At 41.5% G+C, this 21,271-nt stretch overlaps 1 protein-coding gene across 1 annotated transcript in view; it reads left to right on the top strand.

Annotated features, from left to right (window-relative positions):
* The window catches only part of tet2 (tet methylcytosine dioxygenase 2), a 34,302-nt gene that overhangs the window by 7,013 nt on the left and 6,018 nt on the right, over positions 1–21,271 (top strand). The window contains exon 2 of the mRNA XM_050043671.1: positions 18,197–21,205. Coding sequence (XP_049899628.1) covers positions 18,241–21,205 — 2,965 coding nt within the window. The 5' untranslated portion in view covers positions 18,197–18,240. The remainder of the gene's footprint in view (positions 1–18,196; positions 21,206–21,271) is intronic.

The raw sequence follows: 21,271 nt of genomic DNA, 5'->3' as shown, positions 1-21,271 counted from the left end.
ATGCAGTATTTTGTCTTAAAAGGGACAGTTCACCCCTAAATCAAAAATACTTATTTTTCCTTTCCTTTCCTTCCTTTGTTTTGGTGTGTTACCAAATGTTGGAGAGATCGGCTATAGAGATGTCTGCCTTCTCTTCAGTATATTGGAATGAGATGGCACTCGGCTTGTGGTACTCAAAGCGCCAAAAAGCTACGTTTGAAAAACTCAACAGCAATGTCTCTTTCCAGAAATCATGACCCAGTTACTCAAGATAATCCACAGACCTTGTTGTGACCATGTAGGAGCTATTTTCTTTCGACCAAACTACACTTGCCAGCTGTATCACCAGTTACTGCTAGCTCACCTAGCACTCCTGAGCTAGCTAACGTTACAGCTCAGCAAGGAGGACGCCGTCAATAGATGCACACTTCCCTCTACACGGTGATATAGTTAGCGGGTGTAGTTTGGTAGACGGAAAAAATGAAACTGCTCACAACAAGGTCTGTGGATTATCTTGAGTAACCAGGTCATAACTTCTGGAAAGAGTGCTTGAAATGTATTTATTTTTTGGCGCTCTGAGCACCACAAGCTGAGTGCCATCTAGTTCCATTATATTGGAGAGAAGGCAGACATCTCTGCGGCCAATATTGCCAACACTCGGCAGCTCAGACCAAAATGATTTAGAGTGATAAACAGCAAGGTAAGAAGAAACGTGTATTTTTGATTTTGGGGTGAACTGTCCCTTTAAGTGAACTTTAAGTCCCTTTAAGAACTCATTAATTGTTAATCTGTTTTTGCTCATGAACTGCTGAGGTGTTAGAAGTGAGGAGTTTATACATCCTCACACCGAAGCCACGAATCACAGAAAATATGCCTCTCTCAGACGGATTTGTGATTCCTATTCAATGAGAGTCACGTGCCTCCCAGTCAGTGGAGGGAAAGAGGGAGCTTAGCAACAGTGGGTTAGGTCAGCCTGCTTAGAAACCAATGAGGAAAAAAATATCACTACATTCGCTTTCCAGATGACGAATGAGACACAGAGCAAATCATTCATATTCAAAGTTATTCTGGGCACTACTACAATATATTTGTGGGCTTCAAGTTTGATGAATTGAAGAAGAAAGAAAAGCAGGGATTGCCAAAATGTGCTTTGCTTTTTGCTCACAATAAACCACTATCTGAAGCTCAGTCTTCCATAAACCTGAAATCTGCCTCGGTATTGAGTCCGTTTAGAATTCCTCCACTGCCATGTTGTGTGCCATGTTTTAATTTCCCTCCTATAATAATGTTTCCCTTTGCTCTGTTTACTGTTCACCTCCGCTTCCTGTTTAATTGGAAGCTGGTTTGGATTTGGATCATGCAAACAGAGAGGAAATATTTGCTAAATAAATGTGCCTGTGAGCTAATCACATGCGAAGACTTGCGGGTGAGAGGGTGAATTGAAGAAACATGGGAATCGGTGTTTGTTCATCATTTGGCATTGTGTATGGGTTTTCCATTTCATGCCAGACTGTAGTGGATGGGAGAGTGAATGGGAAGGAAAAGGTCAGTGCTAAGTATCCCTTGTCTTACCATTTCAGCTGAGAGCAACCACAATATCTTTCTCGACATGGCTCTAAAAATAAACGCTGTGACTCAAGATAACACAAAGAGCAGAGTATCTCTTAATTTAGAGAATGTTTCCTGTTCTTTGTAAAATGCAATGATAGAGGTGTTGATCCGCACAAGTGCAAATGTAAGCTTCTGAATATGTGGGGCTATTGATTTACTGGCAGGATCAATGCGTAAAGCACATGTGCACACCACGGCAAAGCAGCCCACTCTGCAGTCAGCCGTGCCGGGGTAATGTTTAGACCAGATGGGCTTTGGAGCGCTCATAAGATGGTCGCCATGGCTACCATGCACTCTGAAAGAAATTAACTTTGCTGCGCGCACAGTTCATCAAGTTAGTCAGATATATTGACTGTTGCATAGACCAAAGGGGTTAGAAGGGAAAAAGAGACAGGCTGGCTGGGGGGCAGGTTGGTGGGGTTGTACGCTCAGAAGCCCCGTTCCTTAATTAGAGCCTCCATGTGATGCAGCTTGAAGGCACAGAAAAAAAGGTTTAGACTCTGTGTGTAAGCTTTGCACAGGGTGCTTCTTAGTCAGGCAGGGTGACTTCTCAGGCTGTGCTGATCAAACAGGAAAAAATGAAGACTAACAGGTTTATGTTATGTTTAGCCAGATCTGGGCTAATGTTCAACTGTTGTCTACCACCAGGATTTACCTCTTCTGTGAAAACAGTCTGTGCTACACTCGCACGACATTGGTGTGAATAGTTCTGAGCAAAGACACTCTTTCACTGAAATGGTTTAGGAGGGATGGTTTATAGATATGATCTGTGACACTGTGGTCTTATCAGCAGTTGTTTGGGGGGTTTTGGTATTAGCCATAATACCATATTCTTGTGTTATAATTTAAAAATAACATTAAGAAATGTATTATTTGAGCTGAATTCTCAGAAAAGTGCTAAAATGCTGAGCAGATCAGTAGGATTCATATAGGGTAAAAGCAGCCTATATCAGCAGGATGTTTTGCTTGTGTGTGTTTGCAGTTTTCCCAGAATACCTGCTTAACAAGTTGTATCAGAAATGTACAGAGGCGGGGTTTATCCCCGACAATAAAGGCCGTTGAGTTATTCATACTGATGTCATCCTCAAGAACTTTTCTGTCACATTTACTATTAAAATGAGGCTCAGACCTCCTCCATATTCTCTGACTCATCAGGTATTGCTCAGACATGTCTTCAAACTCAATTACATTCATAACATATTTAAATGTATGTACAAATTTGTGTCAACATCATCAACTATCTACTTCAAAAAATCTCAAGAGGATGACCCTGAAGGATTTATCCAGTGTAAGGGCTTTGGAGCAACAATATGGACTGAGTCAAGTTAAAACTGTCAACAGTTCAGCCAGTGCAGCCTCGCCCCTGGAAAGTAGACTCTACAAAACCAGTCGTGTCCTCGAGTCCTTAATGTGTTGTGACACATAAGACTCCTATATTCCTCAGACCTTGTGGGTCTTTAGGAGTAATTATATTGTATGTGTCTTGTCCACTGCTTCCTCGGCCCACTGAACCCAATACAAAACTATCAAACAATCTTGGATTAGTGCTGACATTGATCTTAATTATGGCTGCGAGCACTTGGCTTATTATTATGGTGCCAGTTAATCTTTCCCCTTTCTCAGTTTATCTTTTTACCTTGAAGGAGCTTTACCAGTTAACCAAATAAGAACTGGACTTAATGTCCTGATATACAACATTCTTTTTGTTTTGTCTCTGTCTCTATTTGACTATCTCAGCTCCACTTTCCAGTTTGATCATTGTAGATTGTTTGCAGCCAAAATATATCATGACAAAGTTGTTATTCAGTAAGTCACGTGTAGTCTTTACTGGAAAATGTGCACAGCCCACACTGAAACCATAGGGTTGCAGCGGTTAGCTATCTATATATCATCAAACACTAATTTATCTACTCATGGCTGACCAACAGTGAGAGTTCTAGAAACTGTAATACTGCAATTTAAAAATGGACTGATTTCCCCTTTAAGATTGTGTGTACACTCACATGACATAAGAAAAACTGTATTCTAGAACTAAGGCTTTAAATGTCCCCAAAGCCAGTTGGACATTTTTTAACCATATAAATGATTATTCATATAATATGTTAGGCGCTGCATATTTAATCCATATTGACAAAATTTCACTCAAATACACCTGTTTTGAATGTTATCACTCCATTAAATGGCCTAATTAGTTATCAGCCTCATAGATATGGGTTAGAAGAGTCCCGTTACACTGACTAGTAGGTTCAGAATGCTGTTATCAGCCTATTACATGCTTGGTTTTTTGTTATGTGGCAGTGAAGGAAGTCAGGTAATATTAGCATAAAGAACAAGAGAGTCCACACCAGGGATGGTTGGGTTGACGAACGGTCAAGCAAATATTGGACTTTTACCTTGGAGACTGGGGTTAATGTCCAGTGTGAAATCAAAAGTCAATTAGTTATTTTAACAATGTAACATATGTCACGTATTGTTATGTTGGTAACAAACGTACCTAAATTAATTCCAAGCCCTGCTTTTGTCTAAGCCTAACCTGGAAGTGCTGGCGCCTTAACCGAACAAAGTGAAAGTAATGAAACTGCTCCCGATGCAGCCCAGTCTCCAGAAGAAAATGTTTCTGCAGACCACAAACACATTACATTTTCACATTTCATACCTACTACAACATTGTTACTAAAGTTACTTAGTATATGAGCTGACTTTGTCATCAGGAGGTGGAAGGGATAGTAGGTGTTGGTCACCTAGCGAAATGCCTGTCAAGCTGCAGACCGCTACAGGCCACTGTTCTAAACCAACAAACAACAAATCCAGTTGTGTTTCAGTGAGTCATTGCTGTGTTTCCAGCAGCTTTTTAGCCACCAAACAGGGATATTTTTGGGGGACTCATCACTGCTTTTCTTGCCGGGATAGTGCCACAAAAATGTACTGTTTTTAAGCAAGACATCGCTGCTTTTTTCAGCTGGGATGTTGCCTCCCAAACTGTATATTTTAAACCAAAACCTGATCTTTTCCAAACCATAACCAAGTGGTTTTTATGCCTAAACCTAACCATCCGTGTTTAAATGTAAAGTTTCAATGTGAAGTTTCAATGTCACCACTACATAACAAAGTGTAAATGTAAAGTATCCATGCTTTACAGAAATATACTGTACAATGGCAACATTTTTCTGGCAACTGGGTTGCCCAATTGTAGCATTTAATGGGCTGATAACAATGTTCTGAGTCTACTCATCAGTGTACTAGGACCCTGCTAACCCATATTTATGAGGCTGATAACCACTTCTAACACCCATATAATGATAACATTGGAAATGGGCACACAAACTGATACTACTGGGACATTTGTACATTCCTGCCTTCTTGGGTCCTCCACTGTTAATGGAATTAATGGAAAACAGATGAATTCAATATAAGAATGCTGTGTAGTGCAAATTAACTCAGTCAATTAAGGCTATAGATAGAAAATACAGTGTGTCACAACACAGTAAGAGAAGGCAATGAGACAAAAAGCTGTGGAAGCACAGAGTCTGCACTGGGAAACTCCACAAGTCGGTCACATCTGTCTTGTATTACACATAAAGAACAATGTAGATTGTACAGATCCCTTCTTCTTAAGGAGGGGGAGGAGGCTCTCTAGGGAAGAAATTACAAACAGAAGTGTATATCCTCAGTGTTTCTGCTGTAATCTATCAATCTTGTCTGCAGATTTAAAGCAGAAAAGCAAGATACTGAATAGCATGTATTTATATTTACATGCATACATCTCTAAAATCACTTTGGAGAAGATGGACTGCTACATAATGTAAATATAACTGCTACATTGCATCCCATTGAAAGGTAAGGAGGTTTTCATGCCGTATTCAACTCAAAGAGGGAGACATTTGTTCATCTGCATTCAGTTTCTCAGCAGGCTGATTCTACCTGCAGAGCTGCACTGTTTTTGGTCCACCATCAGGAGAGAGGGAAGAAAAACAGAGATCTGTTGCTCCAGGCTGTCACGTGATGCAGCCATCATTGCGTCACCATGTAGTGATTAGGCCGCAGTGAGCATCCACAGGAAGCTGCACTGCTCTACCTGACAAAACTAAGACCTGAGGTTGTACAGTGCTAAGTCAGACTCCCTCTTCGAGCAGCGACCTGTGTGTGTTATTAATGGAAGCAACATGAGTCACATCACTAACTCAGAACCTCAAGCTTTTGCATTCCTGGTAATAACCTTCACATGTGTCTGCATCCCTTTGGTGACCAATACAAAAGACCGCCACATCTTAATCTAAAACAGGAGCTGTACATGCCTCAAACACAAGACAGATGGCTCAACCATCAGGGAACGCTTTGTATCAATAAAGGTGGTGCACAACCATCTACAACAATGTTACACCTCAACATTTCTGATGGCCATGCAGCGTTAAAGGAATAGTTTGTTAGTAGTAGATCTACCGCTACCAGTCTCATGTCTGTATGGTTAATGTGAAGCTATAGCCAGTCGCGTTAGCTTAGCTTAGCTTAGTTTAGCACAAAGGAAAGAGGTGGAAAGAGTGGAGACCATTGAGAAAACCGAGATGGTTCATTGTAGTGTCATTTCCTGTGTCTGTCATGTGGGTTTCTTCATCTTCCTTTAGGAGACTATTACATTGTCCTGCATTCATTCCAACGGACGAGCTGTACGTGAGCTCAGATCATGACCAATAAAATACTGGACCCATTTTTCACAAGCTTCAACCCTTCTAAACATCCTGGCGCTTACGTGGCCTTTTTTCAGACGGATAAATCAGGAGAAAATGACCTTTGTTCAAGACATTTGGCAGCAACTGACGTGATCTTGTACTGGGCTCATATCAGACATCAAGCTAGCAGGCAACAAGGAGTGTCAAAATGAGGAACAAACATTAAATCTGTACTGTAACGTTCACAAAACTCCAAAATGAGGTGCAGAGGAGAGACAACTGCACTCACTTAGGAGACTGGAAGTCTTTACCATTTCATATCATTGTAATGTGTCATCTTTTGTTATAGAGTATCTTTGGATTCGTTTAATCCGAATTAAAACCAAAGCATAAAATGACTATTTTTTGGCTGAGAGCTTTGAGTTCCTGGAGGAGCTTTATAATTATGGTAGAGGCATGACAGTGGTATCAGTCTTGTGTAACGCTCAAGCATGCAAGCAAACTATTCCTTTAAGGGCAAAGAAAATATATCTGTTGCTTTGATCTGACAAAGAGGAAATGACAAGATGGCACTGAGCTCTGACCAGTGTGTGTGGTCTACTTTTATCTAGGTTTTTGTTGAGGATTTTACTTTCATGTTTAATTTGTTTAGATATTTCCAGATCGGAGCGTAGATCCCACATGTTGCAAAGGTTGCTCATGTGACAGAACGGCAACAAGATCTAAGCACTCTGAGAAAAACGTTACAAAGATCTGGCCGGCATGTAAATTTGGAGGATTATAAAAATGACTGCAGACACAGGGGCCTTTTGTTTCTTAGCCAGGGTGGAGTGTCATATGTTCAGAGTGATAGAAAGAAAGAGAGGGAAGGCACGAGCAGCCATGTGAGGTGCATTGTACGCGCTGCATGAGCGTGCCATGTGACATAAATCCCAAGTGTGAGGTGCCTGACGGAGAGCCTCAGTGAATTACATGAATTAACATCTGTCCTATAGTAACAACAGTCAGTAACAGCACATGCTACTAATACTTCAGCTCAAATTTGTGCTTTATGTGTTGATGTGTTCTGACCTTCCAGACTTTCCAGTCCACCCCCTTAACTTTTTCCCCCAAACTCCAGTGGAGTCAGCTCCCTCAGTTCATATGCTTGCCATGTGTCATGAACTGTCATAATTCAAAATGGCTACACAGACGTTTAAAGGCATAATCAAACACTGTCTTTAATTAAGCAAATGTGCGTGCGTGAACAGTCCTCTTATTGTCAAGAGTGCAAAACTAGACCCATAGGACTTGTGCTTAGGGTATAGCATGTGATTAAGTGCCTTATAGCAACAGTCTTAGGTTTACTGTTGATTTTTAGGAGACTCTGAACTGTGTCGAGCCTACATCTTTGTTGTTTACACAGCCAACTGGAATGCAGAGTTGTGAAAATGTTGTAAGAGGTCATGAGGTTTGCGGAGCAGCGGGTCCGGCTCTATATTTATGGGAGGGATTTAAAACACTGTAGAATGCAAGTCATCTGACCTAATTACACTGGTAGGGGTTGCTAAGGATGAGGTTTCACTCGCAGCTCTGTTGGGTGCAGTCTAAAATGTCTACCTCCAGTCTGTCTGCATGTACAGCCGTTACAGTATTTTTTACATTTGGACATTTAATATCCATTACATAAATGTATGTTATTAGCAAATGCTTAGTTTTATCTCCATTTCCTTTTCCATATCAGGATTTGTCATTATGTTTGGCTTTGTAAAGAAGTAAGGGGTCGGTTTACCTCATCTAAAATTTCGTGGAAGGGACCTTACTGGATTTCATGGTGGCTCCGATGAGTCTCATATGTTACAGCATCAAACTTAAAGGAACACTTCACCCACAAAAGGACCATTTGTATATCAGTTAGCCATGTAGTGTTACCTTGAGTTCATGAAGAAAACTTGCTCAAGTGTGCCTCCATGACAAACAGCGAGAGTATTGATTTATGGATTGATTAGGGATCAAGTTTAACAACACGAAAACTATATTAAAACATCAATTTACAAACTCTCACATGACTCGTGCAGTATAATCCAGGTCTCAGTTATCCGGTACTGGAACTTAACTATGCTCTTTTCAAAGCCAGACTCCACTACTAAGGTTTTTTGTTGTTTTTTTTCCAGCTAAAATGCATGTGTTTGGGAAGTACTGAGCATACGACTGGATAAATGATAGTTGGATTATAGTGCATGAGTTGTGTGAGAATTTGTAAACAAATGTTCTGGTATAGTTTTGCAGGGTGTCCGCGGATCCTTAAAAAGTCTTAAATTCCTACAATTTCATTAAAATGGTCTTAAATTCATTACTCAAAGGTCTTTAAAAAATACGGGACAACTGTTTTTATTGCGCTCCGTTTCTGTTGCAAAGAAATTCATTTGAGTTGCATGAAGAGAACTAGCCTGGCTCCGCCCATCCCAAAGATATAGCTGCCAAGCTAGCAGGTAGCGCGAGATGATAGCATAGACTACTTGACTTGTTTAGCTAGAGGTTGTAGCGGTAGCCTAGCTAACAAGCTAGCACTACAGTTAGCCTATCAGTCGTCGGTTGATCAACTGCCACTTTCTTCCACCATGGGGAAGTGCAAATGTAATGAAACGTGTTAAGATAATAGCAACTTCTCTCCATGGCTGAAGTCTGTGACGGGGAATCCAGACGAAGTGCCAAAGCTCCATTCCAAGTGGCATTAAAAAGGTCTTAAAAAGTCTTACATTTTACTTGCTGAAACCTGCAGAAACCCTGTTTTGCTGTTGTTAAACATGATTTACAGTCAGTCAATAAATCAATATGTTCAGCATTTTCCATGGAGGCATGCGAAAAAAAACAAGGTTTTTGTCACGAATTCAAGGTAACACAGCATGAATGATGGATTTACAAATTTGGTGGATGAAGTATTGCTTTAAGGCCTACATATCACCAATAAACACTATATATATATATATATACTTATTTGGTGTATTTTACACCATGTTCAAAGTGTTAGAATGACTTTTTCTGTTTAAAGCGGGACATGAAGTGATAACAGAGGCCTGAAAAGTTACACAAGCACAAGAACATAATATCACTTGAAATACGATTTAATAACTTCTTAATGTTTTGGTCAATTATATGCGATTACGTTAAAGTCTAGTCATATGAAACAAATATTAACACATTTCCAGCACACTATCAAAACTGTCATTGTCACTATCAATTGTGTTTCAAAATAAAGGCAATGTTAATACTACTAGCTATTAAAAGAGGACACAATGCTGTGGGTGTGGCTAAATAATTAGCCAGGTACGTTTTGTATTGAGTGTTGATGTTGGATAAGTGGATAGTAAACTGTTAACAGTGACTGTTGTTATAAGTTGTAATGTATTGGCACTGAGTTATAGTAATCAAGTTACAGTTATGACATACAGTCAGGTGATGTGGTGAATATGAGTATTTAACACTTTGTTATGACTCAGTTCATGAGTCGTGGGTTTCACCTTTAAAAAGTAAATTTATAGTCTGTGGACTGACTGCACGCTCTGTGCACTTATCTTTCAAACAGGAAAATGTGAATGGGCCCAAATCAGCAAAGAAAAGGAAACATACACTTGAGATTATGGGTTATTCTTAGGACTATTCTGCAAAACAGTGGTGTGGCTTGGCAAGTGTGTGTTTGATTTACAGTGCCGCTCCACACCTCCCCTTCCCTCTCTCTCTGCAACAGCAGGACTCTGTGGCCTCTCTGCCATTGGGCTCAAACCTGAAAGTGCAGAGACCTGAGTTTCCCAGCAGCTGTCGTTAGTGGTGAATGTCACATACGGCTGCCAAGTCACGCCAAATAGACCCCATCTACTATGGCAGCTCTCATATTTCACTGGCTCTCTCTGGGAATAACAAAAACACAGTGTGAGTCTGGTGCATTAAAGTTTGTTACACTGGTGTTATGAAGACAAAGCATCAGGGAATAGTCCCAAAAATCCCCAATACCTATGATTTGTAGTTCAATTTTTATATTCTAGATTGGACCAAAAGATGAGCTTTAAGCCAAACAAAAACAAGTTGCAAAAACTATATAAAAAACAAGGCACTTAATTGTTAAAAATAAGGCTCTACTGTCATGTGTATTAACTGCAGCACCTAAATGAGTCTTGTGCAAACTGTGTCCATTGTTTTACAACACTGGTCACACTGTGTCCAAGAGTCCACCCTTGCCCCCAGGCTTCAAAGCACTAAAGCAGCTCACCATCTATAAATGCCAGCAAATACATAGCTACAGAGGCCATAAGTAAGGGCAGTGATTCCTACAATAGCGCTTAGTGTCCATGTTCATGACTGCACAGGTTAGATGATAGACTCAACGGAAGGGAAGTAGATGATAGCGGATAGAAGTACAGAGGAACCTGAAGTGTAATTACAGGGCAGAGGGCTGGAGGTGAGGCTGTGGGAGAGGGAGGGAAGCCAAACAACAGCGTACAGAGACAAAGAAATTGACTTCTGGAGGGAAAGAAAGCTTTGTTGGGAATGCAGCTCGAGCCAAGCGAGTTGAGTCATATCATAAACTGAAACACAGCTCTCATTTCCCTGGTGGACATTAGCTACTAGAATGAAAACCAAAATAGATCAAAGCGTTATAACTTCCAGCAGGCATGCACACTAAAGCCTCTGTAAGGCTGTGCCTCTGGTTTAGTTTAGTGCTCTACTTCCGGAGCAAAAATAGATCTCACTGTGAATCACGCCTGATGAATAATTAAAAGAATGCAGCCAACGCTGCAAATGTCTTAAAGTGAAGTTGGACTTACAACATTGTGTAATTGGTGTGTGTGTTTGTATGTTTGTAGGCTGACAGCCGCGCGCACACTCAGCTGGGATCTCTGGCTTTGTTCTGGGCTTGCAAAGATTTTTTTTTTGTTGTCAGTGTGGGTGTATCCAACTGTGACAAGCTGCTTGGCTCCGTTCGGTCCTTTGTAAAGCCCGGAGTGTCCCGCAGGAATGGAGCTGCTGCACTGAAAGCAGCTTAGTGCCGGTGTTCACCTCTTGACTTAGTTACTGATTTGCAGACTGCACCGAGGGCCAGACAAAACAAAGGAGTAGTCACATGGGGTCGGGAAGTGGTATTCACCCGCTTACCTCATTGTTGCGTTAGCAGGGATCAGATGCTTTATATGTGGGAGAGTTCAGAGAGGTGGGAGCATAAGGTTATTCCTTTTAGCTCCTTTTCCCTCAAACCAAACTGACTTAAATTGGTGTTTCCTTAATGAGTGTAAAGTCTACTGCAAAAAGAAAGAGGTTTTAATTTCCAAATTTAATTGTTTCTGCATAGTTTCTTAATTATATATAGCACTCTGTGCAGCTGTAATTTTAGTATATTTTCAAGCCAAAATTACAAATCCATAGAGAAAAAAAATAATTAAAGGTCCAATATAAAGCATTACAGGTGCTATATGAATACTGTCATAGTATCAAAACCCTACACTGTGTCTTTAAACAAACCGCCAGGATATCCTTGACGTTGTGATGTCACATATAGGCCATTTCAAAACTGAAACATAAACATTGTGAATCCCCTTTTCATTTCCTGTTGGATTTTTTTTTTTTGCAGTATGTGCGAATGACATCAGCTGACAGGAAGTAAACATTGACCTACAGTAAGCTGTTGCCTAGCAATGCAATTTCAGTAAAACGGTCTTTAAAGGTAGAAAGCTCCGCTACGGTGGCGTTACAATAAATCCCCCGGCTGCAATGACAGTGCAAAGATGCAGAGAGTGCAGATGTGGAAGACCCAGAAACACTGGCTAATCAGAGCAGAGTGGGCTTTTTTGGTAGGGGAGTTTAAAGAGACAGGTGCTATTACAAAGCGTTTTAGACAGTTTTTTATATTCAGGCAGATAGTGTGAGAAAAATTGTGTTTTTTTTAAATATTAAAGCATGTAAATGTGTTTTAGTAGAAACCAAAAATACAAGTATGAACCAGAAAATGAGCATAATGTGGGACCTTTAAGTACATTTCAAAGTAGAGTCATTTTTCTTGGTCAATTTGTAACACAGTGATCTAGACTGATAAAGTAGCTTGTAAAAACTTTCTGCAGAAAATTCAGTATACGAGTGATCATAATCACCTCATGCCATTTCACCCTCTTATCGTGCTACAAAGCAACCAAAGATAATCTAAACCGTTCATCATAAAAACCAGCAGATCTGCCACAGATGAAAACGTCCAAATGTTGTGCCATATGAATGAAGATGCCTTCGGGATGTGAAGACCGTTTGCCATTCATCAAACGGAGCCGTGCGCATTTCACAACTCCCGTGTGGCTCTCTCGCTCTCATTTGTCAAAATAACACATTTCAATTTTAATAAAAGTGACATAATCATAAAGCAGCTCAGTGTCACTTCTGATTACAATGCTGCTGCTGGTGGTGTCCCGCTGTGGCACTTTACATCCGTCTGCGTCTGACAGCAGCAAAAGGGAGATTAGTTCTGCAACTTGTTGCTCGAGAGTCTTTCTGTTCAGGTTCCAGTGCTGCCTTGATATTTTTTATCTTTGCTTTTGGTGGACGCTGTTTTACATTTCAACCATATTAGCCTAGTTCTTAAATGGCAGTCTGTAATCTGACCACGAGATTAGGAAAGAAATCATCCTTTAAAGCCTTTAAAGAGAACATGTGGGGGCATTATAACATGAGACATGAACTAAACTATTTATTGTAATCCTTCTAACGATTCATCTGAACAAGTGTATTAGTATTGCACATAAGATGCTGGGTGATTTTGCAGCTTTGTCGAAACGAGGAGTTGCATACTGTTTTCTAAACTTTTTTTTAAATTGAGATTTGGGATTTAAGATGCCTGCTGTTTACTCAACAAACACAAACACACACACACACACACACACACACACACACACACGAAAGGACACCTTTCAGGCTCTTCTCCCCAGCTATTGACCTGAGAGCTGTCTTTGTTTTCACTGTGCCGCTTTCCCTCTTCCACCTGCTAACAGGCAGCTGGCTGCTCTGTTGTGACAACGGTGGGAGCTTCCAGACACCCTTGTAACAGCTTGGCTTGTTAGTGGGAGATTTAGCACGCTAACTTTAGGGGTCTGCAGAGCTGCTAATGTCTTGGAGTGGGTGATTGACACAGAGAAGGAGATCATTATGTCGACCAGCTTGCCTGCCTGACAGTTTTCCTGTGGAGGTTGTCTTGGTCCAGGCGGTCGACTGGGCCACATTTGCAACAGGGTGACACTTAATTTCTCCCTCATTCATGGTCCATGTGACCAGTTTGGACATTGTGGTTAAGGACATAGAGGAACCTGATTATAAATACTGTCTCTGAAAGTGCACTGTATCTTGAGGTCTTGAATTAGAACTACTTTTAGTAGTTTTTAAGTTACACAAGTGTTTGGTTGGAAGATTTTAAGACATTCAAAGACACTTTTGCAAACTAGCCCAGTCTACAGTCGCCCCAGAGAGAGAATACTTTTCATATGTGTAGCTGAATATAGTATTAAACATATATTTTCTTAACCTATATGACCCATCTGTACAGTAAAATCTAATTTATATTTTAGACGTGTCCTTTTATTGCAAAGCATCACTGAACCATAGATTTGTTTATAGTCATTCATTTGAAACAAGATGCATTATTAATAGATCGTTCTTTAAAGGGTTATGTTGTGGCTGAAACGGATATTGTAGCTATCCAAACATTTTTTTTAAAAAAAAAAGGTTATCAGGTTTTGGATAAAACATGTTGTTTGAAGATGATGGCTCGTCTGCCAGAATCATAAGCAGCTGTAACCGCTTCCAGATGTGATAATCAGGCCCAATGATGGAGCACGATCATGCCAAATGAAACATGCCATGGTACCTCAAATATTTAGCTATTTTTTTTCTTTCCTCCCCCCCCAAAACATCAGTCAGTGCCTATAGTGAGCCTATAGTAGGTTTTGCATTAACAGGAGGGCTTTTGTGGGAATCTAAAGCTGGATCCAATTATGTTTTCAAAGGCTGTACAGCATATTTCTCTAAACTTTACCATAGCAGCCGGCAGTTGTGACCTGAGGCGTTACTGGGAGCTCCAAGGACATTATTTACTTATTTTAAGTAAATACAGCGTGTTTAGCTGTCCTGCATGTCTATGAACTTAAAGTAGAAAGTCTGTTTAATCTACAAGAGCCTAAATTGCCTTGATGAACACATTTTATTACATTTACTGGACATCATAGCTGTGCCAAACCAAAAAGAACATTTGAAGCTGTCCCTTAAATTTGACCAATAGTCATGTAGTGTGAAAAACGACCTGAGGTATGACAGAATGCTTCATCACATGCCTGTTGAATTCAAATGAGTTACTTGAGAGGCATTTGCAACCTGCTCTCACTCCCAGGTCGTCAAATGTCACTTTGTCTCATAGCAAAGCCCCGGGCACCCTCTAGTGTATCTATGTGACGCGCAGCTGAAACACTGTTAATGTTGTGTAACGGTCACAGTAATGTCTAAGCAATAAAATACTTGGTTCAAAAAAGGTCATGTTATGAGTTAATACAAATACATTTGTTATGTCACCTAACGTGATGTCAGTGCGCGACAACCGTACATAAATTGCATAACGTTACGTTAAAACAACAGTGACTTTTAGTTTCACATGAGACACAAACTGTGGTCTCCTGGGTGAAAGTCCTGTTTTTTTAGTTACCCATCCACGTTCCGCCATTTGTGAAGAGACAGCTTAAAGCCCAGTGCGTCTCATAAAGATGCTCAAGTGTGCCTCTGATTCAATATCACACGCTGAGGAGTGTGACAAAGGATTGGTGTATGATACCCCTGGATTGAAAATGGGCTGGCATTTAACACCTCTAACAGCTGTCACCAACATTAAATATTATTCAACCTGATCACAAAGATTTGAAAACTGACAAATGACTAAAGCTTCATAAATAAATTGTCTTGCATTTGTAAAATGTCTTAGATGAGCTACCTATGGTCAGCTAAGTGAAAAATAAAGGGTGTACATGTCTGCTTAATTACACATGTTGACTTTAAAGTACAGTATTGGAGTCAGACTGCTGGGTTTCATATCATATTTTGATCATACACTTTTCAAACCTAGCCAAGCGTTCCACATTCCTATGAGTGTTCACAGTAGAAGGTGGTTGTGATACTGTAGGATGCTTGTGCACGGGCGGAAAAAACCTCAGGACACCAATTAAAGTCAGGGAAATGCATCTTCTTTTGCCTTCAACATATGGAGGAAAATAGTGTTATGAGACAAGCATGGCTTGTTTTAAAGGGGTGGCTCTCTACAGTGTATTGCACTTGATATTTAATACTAAAGGCTATACAGAAATTAAATCAGTGTGTGTCTCTTTTTTAAAGGCAATACAGACAGTCAAAGCAGGTAAATAAAATTACGCAGCTAACAGAGAAGACGTATTTATTTGAACAACAGGTTTTATGATATTTACTACAGATATTTTAACAGACATCTGAACTCACTTCCTCCCCTGCCAACCACGAATCTACATAATCAGTACAATTAATCCAGCTTTAATGCTTCACACTCTTTTACCTTAACACTTAAACCTGAATCTGAGCCCCTCTTGGTGCTCATCAGCTGCCCATTCCTCTAGCATCTGCAGGAGAGTTGCTCATAATTATGATGGATTAGACTGCGGCTCTTTGTGCCTGCGTGCTGCAATTGTTTTGCAGATGCTGCGGATGTGACATGCATTAATAATTGAGGGAAGCAGACAGAAATCAATGTTCTACTGGAATCATTGGAATCTATATGCTTTAGGCAGAGAGAGAGCGCAGGGAGAGCAAGAATGAAACCATAAGCTCTGTTTGCTGCTTAACCTTCTGTGGAGATCTTGTTTTCCCTTCATCACTTTTATTACTTTATTAAATGACTTTGTTACTAGACCTACTTGTCGTTAGCTAGCTTCTCTCACAGTTTGGCCACCTTATAATGGAAATGTTTGCAAAATGTATGTGTCACGCATTGCAAAATGCTACATTTAAGGCTCAGCTGAAACCAGACAAAAAATGTCTTTAGATTACCCTGTGAAAGTCTCACTTAAATGTTGCTACCAAACTCTTCTTTTGAGTTTCTCCACCAGCAAGAACATTTACTTAAATCAGAGTTCAGAGTTGAAATCAGGATGATAAAGTTAGTGTGAGAAACATCTCTGAGGTTGAGTTTATATTCTACACTCATTATAGCTCTGTGGCAGAAAGCTTACAACGCTAGAGTTTAACCATGATGACGAAAGGCCTCAAACTTGAGAACCGAGTTGTATTTGCATATTTGACATAACAATGTGTTCAGGGTGAGAAATACCACGACTGAACAGCTGACGAGCAGCCATCTCCTCCTCCCATCTACCATCTGGGACATTAACCTTGCATCCTACTGCCTTCAATCAACTAGACTTATGTTTAGTTTAATATATTCTGTCCTGTGATATTATACCCATTTAATAAACCGGATTCAGAGGAAAAAAAGAAGTCTAAACTTTTACTGTATATTGCAAGTTACTTTCGCAGAACGCTTATATTTGTGGCAGTGAAGTGGAATGAGGTCAGAATCTATAAAATGGATTTAAAAACGTGCTTTTGTCTGATGCAAATGTATGTATGTCTGAAAAGAACTAGAAGCTGCTGGTTTGCATGTTGACTACAGTTCTGTTTTTTATCCTCTGTTAATTAGAGCATGTTCCTAGTGTCTATTTAAAACTATCACTATTGTCTAGAGTGCAATTAAGGTGGAGATGCATAAAGTTCCTCTTTTGCTAGTCTGAGAAAGATTGCATTATGGGAGCAAACTGATCCCCCAACTGCAGAACAATGTAGTCGTGGCGCTTTCGTAACATTCCTAACATGACAGTAAACATTTGGCCCATTGTGGCATGTTTAGATTTATTATCCACATACAGTACATAACAGGAAGTCACAGCTTTCAGTCTGAGATAAATGTCTTCCAAAGGAAGCACACAAACTGCCATGCAATTCTTGATACTGGGCACTGAGAATGTGACCTCAAAACATGGTGTGCCTCTAGGACAACTTTTGTTAAAGGGTGTATGTTAAATTCAAAATGGTGACTCACAGTCCACTGTCAGACAACATGGTTCTGAGATGACTTCTAGTTTGTATCCTTTTCTCCGTCCTCACTTTGTGCTTGCTGTCAGGTTTTAGATGATTGAGTGATGAGGTCAGGGTGAATCTAATTCTATGACAGGATCGTGTTGCCAGCTGATACACATTCAGTGCCAAGTGTAAACACATTACTCTTCTGACCTTCCCCTCGCTAAAGCCATGTTAAGACCTAAGCTTCTAGTTGAGGAGTGCTAGATGTTTGTCAGAAGAGCAGCTTTGACTGTAATGAAATCAGAGTTGTTGGTGTTAAAGGACTTATAAAGTGGGGCTTCCTGAAAACAAATAGCTTAGCTTAAACAGTTTTACAGGCAAACTTTGATCTTAACATTATCTCAGATCAGCTAAGTTCAGATTCACTAAAGTAGCCTTATGAGCCTTCAGTCAAATCAGATAATCAAACTTCCTGAACACATCTAGGTTAAAATAAAGTCCTGGGGGAAATAATGGGTCTTATATTAGCTGCGTCTGTTTGACACGGTACATATTATTGAATCTGAAAACATAACTGCTGTTTTTACCATCTTTTCTCCCAAAAACTATAAAATCAATCAAGTCTTTGTCTTCTTTGTGCACCACTTTGCATCAAGTACTTTGACTGGGTGTTAAACACCACAGGAAACGTGTGTTAATGTCACTGCTAAAATAAGACAAGAAATGACTCTGTCGCAGCTGCACATATAACAAAACTAACAGTAATTACAGAATCAAACCTTTTCTAAAAATGTGCTTGAATGATGATGTAACCAAATGTTTCTGTCTCCCTTTCTGCCCTGCAGGACGGACAGAGGGCAGCCCTGTGGATGGACTCTGAGCAGGCCAGATGGAAACAGAACAGGCCAGACATGAGACGGAAGAAAGTCTGATATTAGCACAATTTGGCACATCTCGCAGCATCTCTCACAAACTCCAGAATGGAGGCCAGTCTTCAGAGAGAGACTCTCTGCAGATCACTGCGGATACGAACTGGAACCATTACAAGCCCGGTGCCGGTGCCAACTCCATGAAGAGGCACAGGGAGAACTGCAACAGTCCTGCCTCAGTACAAGGGCTGTTTGATCAAGGATCCTACGTGATGAATGGAGAATTGATGAATGGAGATTTGAAGCATGCACTTGCTGAGCAGTCCTTACTGGCCCACCAGCCCAAGAAACTCAAAGTAGATTCTGAGATGAAAGGAAATGACGACATGAGCTCCAGTTTGGTGGATAGCTTTCCTGAGTTGACAAAGGCAACGGAGTTTGAATGCAATACCCCACAGACAGAAATTAAGTTAGACAAGAGGAACTGTAATTTTCCCAATGGAGATATTTTTTGTCTACCAAGGAATAAACAAGTTTCAATTCCAAATGGTGCTGCATCACCCCCTTCAACCATAGAAAGCACTCCAGGTGATCTTTTAGAGAAAACCTTGTCTCAGTATTATCCTGAGCAAGTGTCAATTGCACCACAGACATCTGGGCCACAGGGAGATCCTGTCAATGGTTCACTGGCAAATAAGCTGCCTAGTGAAGGTGCTCAACCCCCCTCTTTAACCTCAGGATTGCCCAATTCAGCTCAGATGCCTGACTCACAGCAACAGCCGCCTGGGGCATTGGGCAATGGTGAAGGAGGCAACAATTATAATTCTGTCAACTATGTAGTGAATGGATACAGCAACAATTTTGAGACAGACCACCAGCAGCAACAGCATCAGCAGCGGCCACCATCTTACTCTGGTCAGGAAATGTCTCTAGGTCAGCTGCCTGGCATGATCCCAACTACAAATACTGCCAACAGCTCACAACAACATCAAAATGGCCCACGGTGCTATCCAGATGACAAAAATCCTCAAGGTATATATGCGAAGGCCAACCAAGAGTTTAACCAGAACTCTTTTCTGGAGTGCAGTGCTCCTCTACAGGCTGCAGAGACAGGTGGATATGGAAACTTTTCCAACTCTGCGATACAGAAGATGGGGCAAAGTGAAGAACCCAGGTCTGGTCAGCATCAGCGCCATGGCACTGACAGGGGCCTCCAGTATGGGATTCAACCCCATAATTTTAAACAAAATGCTGGGAACTCACATGAGGCTGAAAGTACTGGACCCATGGGGCCCAATCTCCAGCAGCCACGTCATGCTGGGCTAGAAAACGGGATGGAGAACACATCTCAGCAGAGAGCCAACATATCATGTTCGACTCCCCAACACAGAGGCTGGGTAGAGCTGAACTCTTCACATTCCCAGCAGCAGCAACCAGCAAGTGGCCTGTCATCCCAGGCACAAGAACAGGACATGTGGAGGGGATTCCCTGCTAAGCCTCAGTCAGAGCAGCAGACAGCTAACCCCCAGGTTCACTGCCAGATGTTGGAACCAAATCCAACGCAAAGATTCCAGACACAGGGAGGTTTCACAGATAGCAGCCAGGGGCCTAACAGCTTCCAGCGGCAACAGCAGGACTGTCTCCCGGCCCAAACACACTGTGCTCCAGCCCAGCACAACACTGCCCCTGAGTGGCAGCAGTCAAATTCTAAAGCACCTCAAATGCAGCAATCTCTACCCCAGAAGATACCTGAACAGCGTAATTTCAGCCAAGATCAGCAGGGAGACAGCCGCTACCACACCCAGATGCAGTCAGAGCACTTATGTGAAGACCCTGACCTGCAGGATATACTGTCATCTGGGTTTTTACCAACACAGCAACAACAGCAGCAACAACAGCACTGTCATCTTCAACGTCCCCTGTCCCATCCACCGCAATTTGAGGGGCAGCAACTCAAGTCTCCCGATTACAGACCTCGCAGTCAGCCTCAGCCAGGTCAACAGCAGCTTCAACCCAACCAGCCTCTTAGAAACAATTCCACTCAATCCAACAACCAACACATCCAGCACAGCAACCATGCAACATTTAGTTACAATAACACAACAGAGATGCAACAACTACAACAACATCAAAGGCAGTTTCCACCAAACTCAGGCAGCAGTAACCTCAAGCAATTTCAACCACAGCGGCCTAACAACCACTGCCACCAGCCCAACCATGCAGACTTCTCCCAGACCTCTACACAGTCACAACCTCACTTACCACAAGGTGCGTTAAACCCACAGGTATCAACACAGATGTATCCTAAATCTGAACAGCAGCTAAAGACATCATGCACTCAGTTCCAAAGGGGACCTCGACTACCTCTGGCACCTGTGGGTCCCCAAGGAGACTTTCAGAGGCATGCAGCCCTACGTATGCACCTGTTACAAAGGCAGGAGCGCCAGGGCCCTCCTCATCCCCTTCAGAGCACTAGTGACACCAAACATGGCATAAGAGCTGTTAGAATGGAAAACGGACCCAGATTCGAGTTGCCCCGTTCACAGCAGCAGGAGCAGCAGTTACAGATGCGAGAGGCAGGCATAGGTGGAGTGCAGGTCAAGCAGGAGAATCAACCATCCCTGTGTGAGCAAAGCAAGACGCAGGGAAGCATCTTGGCCTCCATGGAACAAAGCCTGAGGCAGTACCAGCTTTCACCTGTGTTTGAGAAGAAATCCCTTGTCGTCAATTCATCGAAAATCAAGGTGGAATCTTCTGGTCCTGTCACAATCCTGTCAACTAATACTGACCTGAGTGGAGCTGATCCACTGGCAGCTGCCCCAGCCACTGTAGCTCTCAAAAAACAACCTGATTTGACCCCCAAGAAGGAACACCTCCTACAAAGCTTTATGGACTCTCCTATGAAGCTACTAGATACCCCTATAAAGAATCTACTGGATACCCCCATGAAAACACAATATGACATTGCATCCTGCCACTGTGTTGGTGAGTCTCATGATGTTAGTCCTGAAACACAGTTGATCAGTTGGTGAATATGTGTGTGTGTGAATA

This window comes from Epinephelus moara, chromosome 5 (genome assembly GCF_006386435.1).
Source record: "Epinephelus moara isolate mb chromosome 5, YSFRI_EMoa_1.0, whole genome shotgun sequence".
Lineage (NCBI taxonomy): Eukaryota > Metazoa > Chordata > Actinopteri > Perciformes > Serranidae > Epinephelus > Epinephelus moara.
Note: the sequence above shows the minus strand (reverse complement) of the source record. Positions and strands in the feature narration are given on the sequence as shown.